Source organism: Nicotiana tabacum, chromosome 13, assembly GCF_000715075.1.
Source record: "Nicotiana tabacum cultivar K326 chromosome 13, ASM71507v2, whole genome shotgun sequence".
Lineage (NCBI taxonomy): Eukaryota > Viridiplantae > Streptophyta > Magnoliopsida > Solanales > Solanaceae > Nicotiana > Nicotiana tabacum.
The window spans coordinates 123654843-123665303 of NC_134092.1; the positions used below are offsets into that span (position 1 = coordinate 123654843).

The window sequence follows — 10461 nt, forward strand, 5'->3', positions numbered from 1 at the left end:
TAAAAGAAAACAACACATACAATAAAAAGAAACAGAGATACCTTTATAGATATGATAGGAAAGTATTGGTTTCTTTATCTTCTTATGTTGACATCTCGAAAGCTTAAACTTTAGCGTTCCTTCTAGTTTTAGAGGTAACGAAAAGGGAACCCTTTTGACCCATAAGTCAACCCAAAAAATGAAAAAGATCTAGCCATGTTTACAAAATGTCATTACTATCCCTTGGTTGGAGTTCCGGATTAATATGATTAATTATTTTCATTTAAAGAAAAACATATATTTAAAAAGGCATATCATTACATTAATAACATAAACTTGGAGTTTAAATATATTATTATTATTATTATTATTATGAATTCCTTTTTAAAGGAAAAAGGGAACTCATTTTTTTGTGATCTCCTTTGCATTATTCTCTTTACTTATCAACAACTTTACTATCCTTACTATGGTCATCTAACATCAAGAGCCTTTGAGCAATACAGATTTTATCTCTTCCATTTCTCTTCAATATTCCTTGATTAATGCAAGCAGCCAAATAGCTAATCTTCTCAAAACTATCTGATAGTTACTTGAAAAAGGTAGAGAAATATCCAACTCAAGAACCAAAGTTATTTGTTCTTGAATAAAGCAGAAAAAGGGTCTCAACCTTATAATACAAGAAAGTTTAAAGTCCTAAAAAACAAGCTTTTTCTCATACCATGTATTCAAGCTGAATCATTTTTATAAAGTTTGGTACGTATTGTAAGCTATAAGTGGAATTTGTTCCATTTCACTTTCCCACATTCATGAACAGTACATCCCAAAAAGAAAAAAGAAGAGGAAAAGGATGGAGAGAATAATTGAACCAAATTAATACTAAACAAATGAATCAACAATATTGAAGTGCATTAATCTATGCTAAATCAAATTAGAAATTATTACATCGGAGGGGCCATGAACCATGATTTCCCGTCCTAAATCCAATAACTATAAGAAAAATTATTTCATTGATGGTTGCAATAGGCAACTGACCGAGCAAAAATGATTTGTTTCTAAGAAATTTATAAGCTTTGACAAAATGGGTCATTCTGCAGCTTTAAGGCATATATAACGCGTACACGAAAAAAGGGATGTATAAGATTTTTGTCACTCCTCGTAACAAGATTTGCCAGATAACATGGAAGAATGTAAAAGCGAAATCCGCCGCTTGAAGATTGATATACAGCTTTATGAACCTAGAACAATGATTAGGTGAATGTCAGAAAGAGGAAATACCACTCTAAAAGAACTTGTTTCGTATATGATAGAATTAACTTACTAGTGCTTCCCGTCATGGAATTGTGCATTTTTTGATGACTTGAAAGTTTCTAAAAATTGTTTTCCCTTCTGCAACTCTTGTTTCTGCCTAGCCCTGTCCCATTTGTGCTCTGCAGCCAGTATCTCTATTATTCGTGGCAGTGCTCGCTGTGCAGCATCAGTGTCGAGGAAGGCAAGACGACATCTTCTAGCTACAAAATCTACAGCGGATTCACAGTACTCTTCCCGAGCACAGTAGGCAACCTCAGCTTCCAAGAAAGGGTATCCATGTGCCAGTCGTTTTCCCAAATTTTCGTTCTATCATTCAGATCAATCAATTAAGCTGGAATCTCATAGAAGTAGACATGAAAATGCCAGAAAATACCCTCCTCACTAAATGACTTTGAAGTGAAACATGAAGGAGCCGATTGAACAACTTTAGTATAAAGTACTATGAGAAACTCTTTCGGGAAAAAATTGTGCAAAAAGAAAATGTGCTTGGAAAGTCGTACTTTTATGAGCATTTTCCGAGTGTTGTGCGAGTAGAAAAGAACCTTTTTCTTTAAAAGACGCTCAAACTTTTGTTTTTGTTTTTTTGGCAATAACTTCTTGGAAAAACTTAAATAAAAAAGTACTTTGGAAAACCCTTTTGCATGATTATAAAATATCTTCCATGACAAATGCCTTGTAAAGATCTTGAAATCATACCGAGGGGCTGTGAAATCGTGTACGTTTTCCTAAAGTATTTTCAAAATTCTGCTTGACAAGGGCTATAAAGCCAGAATGTCTAATCGACCTTGCATTTATCATGCATCCTATTCAACAAGTTCTAGTACCTACTGACAGTACAAGATTCTCAAACAGCAAAAGTTCTTATTCCAGAGTGATACTGCCATGACTCTTTCATAACATAGGAAGCTTGTATCAAAAATCAAAATTTACTCCATATGCAAGTGTTGTTGAGAATGAATTTTAATTCAAAGTTGATATGCTCCTCTCCAAAGAATGAACTAGTGTCTAAATCAGCAAGCATGTTATTGCCTAACACCTTTTATGTTTAGTTTTGTCCTCTTCATGTATTATAGAGTAGTTTGTATTGCGATGAACTACCTTAAGAAGCACTTAACATAAAATGATTAAGGTCAGTATAAAGTTATATACCCAAAGAGCCAGCAGAAAAAGGAACAGTTGGAACCAAGAAGAACGCGAACCTGAGCAATAGCAGCCACTCGTTCAGACAAAGCACCATATGCATGAGATAGATGTTTAGCGGCAGCGGTGTCCATCACTCCTGGAACAACCTTTCCTCCACGTGACCTTTTCATGCGGACATACTGTTGAGCAAGTATCGTAAAAGATGCAGGTTCCCATCCATCTGCACCTATAAGTTGTAGGTTGTATGTCAAGCATTTATTCGCTGGGTTCAATTTTCCAGATTTTACAGCCGCATCAACCGCATCTTCTGCCATGCTGAAATGGGTTAAACCTTCAAAATCTTAATAATGGAGAAAAAGAACTTAAGCAATGGACATTCATAAGATAAGCAGATCTTGGACCGACAACCTTGTATACTTGCATATTGATCTATGATTTAAGCCGTTTAAAGGAAAGCTCCAAAGATAAAGGAGTATGAAAGACTCAAACAGTGAGCTAACCTAGTCAGCCTGCCTTGAAGAGCGAAATTAGGAGGTGTTCCATTCTACCTTGCGTTTGGATTAGAATTTTTTGTTGGGGCTCTGCAAGAAATGGATTCTATTTCCTTTTTTTCCAGAAAACAGTTGAGTGGTCAGATTCAGTTTTTAGGAAAATGGTTTTGGGTTTGGCCTTTAGATAGTATCACTATAACCACAAAACATTTTCTGAAGCTTTCACAGGGGTGAGTTTTTTAATATATAAAATCAAATTGATTTCCCCAAGATGGTGTAAAAAACTATTAAATTCTATAAATTTATTAAACCAACTAAACAACTTCAGATGTTACAAAACGTGTCCCCTAATAGTAAATTTTTATTGAAGAATAAACAAAAATTTCCAAGTTAAAATGAAAACACGACTATGGTCCAAATAGCAATTTGGCTGAAAAGGGGGCACCCAAAAAAGAGGAAGCTGAACCACTGTTCTCGGAACAAAAAACACCCTCTGCTTCGTGTATAAAAAGTAGCCTAAGCTGGTTTCCAATTGAACAGAACTGCACCATTACAAAAACAACTTGGGCTTCTTTCTAATCCAAACAGGCCTCTTTCCGATATTGAAATGGATCCGTATCTCTCAAGACAGCTAATACTACAACCATTAGTTGAGATGTATGTTACCTTCTATATGTAGTCCATTTTCCACCAGTAATTGTCACCAAACCAGGATGCTCTTCAGCGACAACATGATCTCTGGAGATGCTCTCTGTACTCTTTGCCTTGGGATCAATTGCTAGAGGGCGGATACCACTCCAAGCAGATAGGACATCAGTACGCCGTACCTAAATTTGAAATCTAACATCATTCTCCATAAGCAAGAAAGAACGCTATAGGTGACACATAGAACAAGAAAAACCGTATAAACTGGCATTTTGGCTGCCCTCAAGAAAACAGGGAAAATTAGCATGCAAATACAGGATGACAAACATGCTCATTGTATTGACGACTTCAATGCTGCTCACTGAAACAAGAAGCTCAAACCTAGGAAAATCCATAAGCTACTGAGAAACTTTAATTCAAGTATTGAGCAAGTCTGTGCAAAGGAAATGTTTCCCTCCCATCAAGAGTGTCACCACATACATAACTGCTAACAACCCCACTAGTGAAGTTCCTATGTCTCACGAACAAAAAGATGGACCACATTAACTGCTAAGAAGCTCATGATATGGCTTTTAAATTCATGTCATTCACAAAGTCCTTTTGTCTTCTATCTTTTTTGCTTTGTCCTTTTTCTGCTCCCCTCTTTCTCTCTCTCTCTCTCTCTCTCTCTCTCTCTCTCTCTCTCTCTCTCTCAATATTTCCCTAGGGTCAGACATTTTCCTCTGGAATTTCTGGGTCCTCACACAATTTGTTGGCTACTATATTCACTGGAGTTGAGATTAGTCACTAAGTTTTCCCATGTTGTCAATACAATCTTTTAACACATTAAAATATTATTCACAAGTCCTACACACCACACCGAGGGACTTAAAGCTCAGTTTCATGAAGAAGTTTTGTTATCAAACAATATAATCAAGAAACCATCATCCACTGTTTGTAAGTTAACAGTGGAACAAGATTTTGCAAATTACAAAGACGTCTCTGTTTCTAGTTTCTTTTTGGTGTACTCATGAGGTCCCTAGTTGCATAGAGGATTGGACCTCCTTTGTTGAGAACCATATTATGGTGTAGGTTCTCCTCTTTTGGTATAAGTATTGTAGATGAGATTTCCCCCAATTGTTAATAAAATTATTTACCTTATCAAAAATAAAAAAGTTAACATGGCTTTGATGGATATGCATACGTGCAGCTTGACCACAGCAGTACTACCATCTAATTGTGGAGTTAGCAGTTTACCCCAGATAAGAAAGAGGACCTGTATTTATTTATCAAATATAAATTTGGCAAATAATTCTTTATGCAATATCATTTATATAACAAGAAGATCTTACCACACACTATTACCATAATCTACTTCAAACATGTTGGATAGCAAGACTAGATCCCAATTGGAATATATAGTAAATGGTCCATGATCTATTCATGGATTCAATACAATATACATCAGACTCTGGCTTAACTGATTGTTTAGTCAGTAATCCAAGATATCACCTGTAGATAAGCTACCAATTTGTTCAATTAAAATGCACGAAAAGAAATGATGAGATAATAGTTAGCTCAGTGAAAGTGATAGAGGAAATATGCTATTGATCAAGAAAACTAACATTTGAAATTTGATATCAAGCCAAAACGGAGATGAAGAGGCCAGGAGGGGTCAAAATATAAACCTATATTCCAGGTGCCCAATGAAGAATAGCAATTATATAAATAATTGGCTTACAGGGATTTATATTAGAGGCACTCTATGATATTAAGAGAAGGGAATAGAGATGAGGATTGCTATCATATCACCGACATCAACACACCTTAACATTAAGATAATCAGAGATGGCATCCAAAATGAATTCGATCTCATTCTCATGAGGTTCTGGCAGCATCGTTATGCTGGTGTTTGAATCAGTAGTACCAGCTACTGTTCTACCCAACCATGGAAGCATAAAGACCACTCGACCATCCTTAGTTTTAGGGACAATTAAGCCCATTCCTTCTGGAGAATAGTAATCAGGAAGTACAACATGAACACCACTACTGGGACAGATCATGGGTTTTGCATCTTTATCAGCCAACTTCCGTACAGCATCACAAAAGGGCCCAGCAGCATTAACAACAACTTTTGCATATGCATCAAACTCCTTACCTGTAAACTTTAACCTAGAGTGAGACCTTAGAGACAGATGAGTAACACACGAACAAAAGGAGCAAACCATAAGAGGTCAAATTAATAAATTGTACTAAAAGCATTTCTAATCGTATAAAAATTGAAGAGTCACACACATGGACATATATAATTGGGTTGGCAGTGCTCTAAGGACAAGTGATACACCTAAGATATCTTTTCTATTCACCCCTCCCCTTTTTGTCGTCTTGACCAACTTTCTGCTATGTTGAACCAAAACTTAGTCTAGGTCCAGGGAAATAGGAAGCTGAAGTGTCAGCAGCTAACTTGTTCACACGTTTATCCATACAGAAAATGTAGTGTTCTTTTTTATCAAGTTGTGCAAGTAAAGCCACTATAAAAAAAAATTCTTTCTCAAATCAGGAAATTAAAAGTATATTTAACAACCTTAATGAGCCATGCAGGATTACAAGGTAACTGTAACCAGTGAACTGAGTAGGAAAACAGATTCTAACTAAAATTCATGAAGTACCTGACAAGTTGTTCCGAATACGTGCACCAATTATTCTACCATCACCCTCATCTTTGAGAAGGGATACAACCTCTGCATGGTTAAGCACTGCTGCACCAGCCAAAGCAGCAGAGCATGCTATTGCAACATTGAGGCGCGAGTCGTTCATTTGTCCATCATAATATACCACAGTTCCCTTCAGAGTTTTATCTTTACCATTTCGTGCGAGGGTAGGAAACAATTCAACCGACTCTTGTGCAGAGTAATACCTAGACAAATGCAGTAGGTGTCGCCCCGCGACCAGATCATACATTTTCAGGCCGGCCCAGTAGTAGATCGCTTCAAACCAATCAAAACAAGGAGTCATGCATGGTAAAGCATGACAAAGGTGCGGAGCATTGTCAATGACCTGTTTACGCTCCTCTAGGGCATGGAAAACTAGCTTTAACTGCCCGTAATCTAAGTTGAAAAATGCTTTCTCCAAATAGCGAACTCCTGAAACATGGGTCTTAGGATAAGCAGTTTGCATATCTTAGATAAAAGAAGGTAACCATGACAAATGAAGGACAGATTCATGGAAATATCTAACTACTAATTCAGAGATGCCTCAATGAAGAAATCAAAAGGGACCCTCTAAATTCCTCAGTAATGTTATTCACATTATCTGCAGGGTCAAGTGGAATCCATTCTCAAACCACCAAGCATTTAAGGTAGTACAAAGAATAACGAGTTAACCTGTAAGGCAGTCGCTAGCTATACCATTCAAAGCTTAGAGTGGTCTCATAGAAGAGAAAACAAGATAATTTGATATGAGAATCTTAACTCACTGGCCTTTTCTTTGATTTTTTTGGCTTTCCCCAATTCCCCGGTCAAGATGCACCTATTATTTTGGACGTGATAGAAGTTTTAAAGGGCTAATGGCTAACGAAAAGTTGTGAGGGAGACAAAGCACCTATTGCAAATGGTTTTAGAGACAATGTCCCCAGGCTGAGATAAATGTTTGAAGCATTTTATACCGAGCAGTGTCAATTGAAAAGAGTCTTAACTCTTCCTTCATCGTGCCTATCCCAAAGAAAAGCCAGAGGCTAAGGATACATTGGAGTTTTGGCCTATTAGTTTGTTCTGGAGTATATGCAAAGTAACAGCGAATGTATTAGCAATGAGACTTAAAGATGATGGATAATCTCATATCCACATTTTACCCATCACAGAAAAAAATCTCATATCCACATTTCAGAATGCCTTTGAGAAAAGAAGAATTTTTTTTGACGGAATACTGAAAGGAAATAAGCAAGTGGATTTAAGATTAGCGGAGAGTAGGGTTAGTCATGCAACTTGGATATCCATGAAGCTAACAGATCATATAATCTAAAAGTTCCTATTCTAGATGTTTGGGAGAATGGTTGAAATAGTTTCATAGATGATTGTGGTTGATCCAGTTACATACTCTGAACATATTTTTGACACCGCCTCGGTAAAATATTGACTAATAAAAATGGCTAATGACTTTGATTTCGGTAGTTCCTATTCAAGGAGCTGAAAACATCAAGATTTTTTCCCTAGGGAAAAAATGGGAGGCATAATCACTTAGATAAAATATTAAGAAATCACACAACCAAGTAACTACTGAGCATACTAAATTGATGAATTTAGTAATTCTTCTCCTATTGGAACTCTTGAGATTCTTAAATAATAAGATAAGCTTCCTAATCCTTTCTCATGTACCCTGTCTGATGAGAGATACATGTGTATCCAAGCTCCAAAGTCAACATTACAAAGAAATTTCAGTTGGATATTTTTTTTGATATTACTGTATAATTATCTCACAAAGTCTTTCTCTTCGATCCAAATTTTCCTTATGTTGCCAATTCAGACGCCCAACAATCGAGTAACAATGTTCCTAACATCAAGACCCCTCCTCCTCAAGGATAGCTTCCAGAATTTTTAGAAACATAGACAAAAATACTCTCCAAGAAAGTTTTCGTAAACCACACTAAATCAACTTTTGAGATTTCACTTTAAACGCATTTATTAGCAGTGTTGTCAAAGGCGAAAAGCTCTAAAAAGCGTTCTAGATCTATTAAGGCTTTAAGCGCAAAGCGCACTTAAAGTGACGGCTTCACTAAAAAAAGGCACAATGAAGGAAAAAAATAAAAATATATTTGTAATTCAAGAACAAAGTAACAAATTCATTCATAGTGCTTCCCTTAGCAACTGATACACTTATTTTCAATTACATTTGTTGTTTAGTGCCACTTGATTCAACAGAGAACTCGTGGGCAATGAGACGCAAGCCTTAGTGCCTTGCCTTACACTGAAGCTCAACTTAAGTGAGGCGAAGCGCCCTCCTTGCGTCTTAAATGAGCATTTGACACCACTGGTTATTAGCGCCCCAAACAAGAATATATAGGGTAGCACGCAGCAAAAATATGGTGTCCCAAAACTAATGTTGCTTGCCTATTATAAAGATACTACACAAGTTCCAAATTTAAAAGTTCCATCTTCTATATTAGGTTGTCCTGAAATTGTGTCCACTTTCATAAAAGAGAATATGATGATCCACACTCTTCAATTCTTTTAAATATCTTATTATTATTATCAAAAAGAGAATTTGTACACTACTTTTATCTTTACAAAATTAATTTTAAAAAGAAAACTACTAGTTTTTATTCTCTTTTTTATCTATGGACACCACTATTGTTTTCACAAGTGTTACCTCATCCCTAAGCTTGAAACTTTTATTTATGAGTTTAAGATCTATGAACTAAAGGTGTAAGACTTTTTTTATACAATAAGGCCGCTTAAAAGAAAAAATAGTAAGTAACCTGCTATAAGATGTGTAAAAAGATCATTACACTGTCGGTTTGTACTCATCCCTACGCTCGAATCACTTTTATTTATTTATTTATTTATAACTAACTAAAAAATGACTACGTGTTAGCCAATATTCCAATAGCTAGGTATTGTGGACACCATATAGGAAATAAAAGCTCGCATCTCAATCAGAATTCAGTACCCATCAACTATATGAATCCTCTATATCCATAAGCGGATTCCTCGTTATTTGAATATTTTAAGCTGACTGTTATCACACCATTTACGTTAACACGTAACTGAATTAACTTAAGCCTGGTATACCATATCGGTAAGTTTTTACCTGTAGCGTTTACGCCAAATAAAGCAATTTAACCTTAGCAATTAAAATTAAAGTGAGAATATACATCACTTAAGCATGATGACTTTAAGAAAGACACGTGTTATCAATTCATTGGTTTGACATAAAATGACTACACATCAAAATTGATGAAATTTTTTAAAGGCTAACCTCCATGAATTAACTTAGTGGACCTTGAAGAAGTGCCAGAAGAAAAATCATCTCGTTCGACAAGGCCAACACGGAGCCCACGCGTTGCAGCATCAAGTGCGACACCACAGCCGGTGGCACCGCCGCCGACAACAAGGATGTCGAGAGGATTAGACAAGCTGGAGCCGATCAGAGACGCTTCCTGAGTGGCTCGAGACGGAACGACGGCGAAAGGATCAGCAATTTTCCGGCGGAAGGTGTCGAGTGCGGTGGACTTATCGCCGCGGTCGTTTGATGAGAATGAAGGATTCCGTACAATTGTGTATGCTCCGCCGGCTACGACGGCGATAGCGCCGAGACGACGGAGGCGAATGGAGGTGGCCATACGGTGGTGTAGAGGTGACGAGTATGGAGTGACCCGAAGATGGAGCTGAGATTTTGAAGATTGAATTGTTTTGCATTTTTTTGCATTTTAAAAGGTTGCATTGGGAATCTAAAACTGGAATGTGTACGCTCTCAAATGACTAGAATACCCTTTTAGTAAGTCTCGTGCTGGTTTCTTTTCTTAACTTTTTAAAGTTTTTATTTTGCTTTTTTTTTTTCTTAATTTTTTATTTTTAAGGGGGAAGATATAATGAGAATGGAACTCACATCTATGAGTTTTAAAGCTTTGATTTTTTATGTTTGGAGCAATAATTATAGCAAACTTAAGAAAATACCCCACCTATAAGGAATAATTCAAAAGAATTAATGAAATTTCATATTTTTATATACTTTTAAGTAATAGAATACTCCTAAGAGAAACTAAATGCTAATAGGACAATATGAATAATATTTTCATATTTTGCATGTACTTATGACGTCATTTCATTTAATAAAATAATATACTTCTAACTCCTATTCTAGTTATATATATATTGGTCAATATAAATCTTATTTGTCGTGGATATTAAACTTCTTAACA

General features: G+C 36.1%; 1 protein-coding gene across 2 annotated transcripts; it reads right to left on the reverse strand.

Annotated features, from left to right (window-relative positions):
- Positions 1-827: 827 nt before the first annotated feature.
- Positions 828-9962, reverse strand: LOC107787799 (glycerol-3-phosphate dehydrogenase SDP6, mitochondrial-like). Of its 2 annotated transcripts, XM_016609404.2 has the most exons (7): positions 9519-9960; positions 6215-6688; positions 5372-5703; positions 3588-3748; positions 2487-2745; positions 1298-1593; positions 828-1214 (listed from the first exon to the last, which is right to left on the reverse strand). In XM_016609404.2, coding segments are annotated over exons 1-7 (1887 nt in total). In that variant the 5' UTR covers positions 9883-9960; the 3' UTR covers positions 828-1213. The 2 variants fall into 2 exon arrangements, with proteins under 2 accessions (XP_016464890.1, XP_016464891.1); XM_016609405.2 differs by lacking the exon at positions 828-1214 and having other exon boundaries at positions 1297-1593; positions 9519-9962.
- Between the last annotated feature and the right edge of the window lie 499 nt (positions 9963-10461).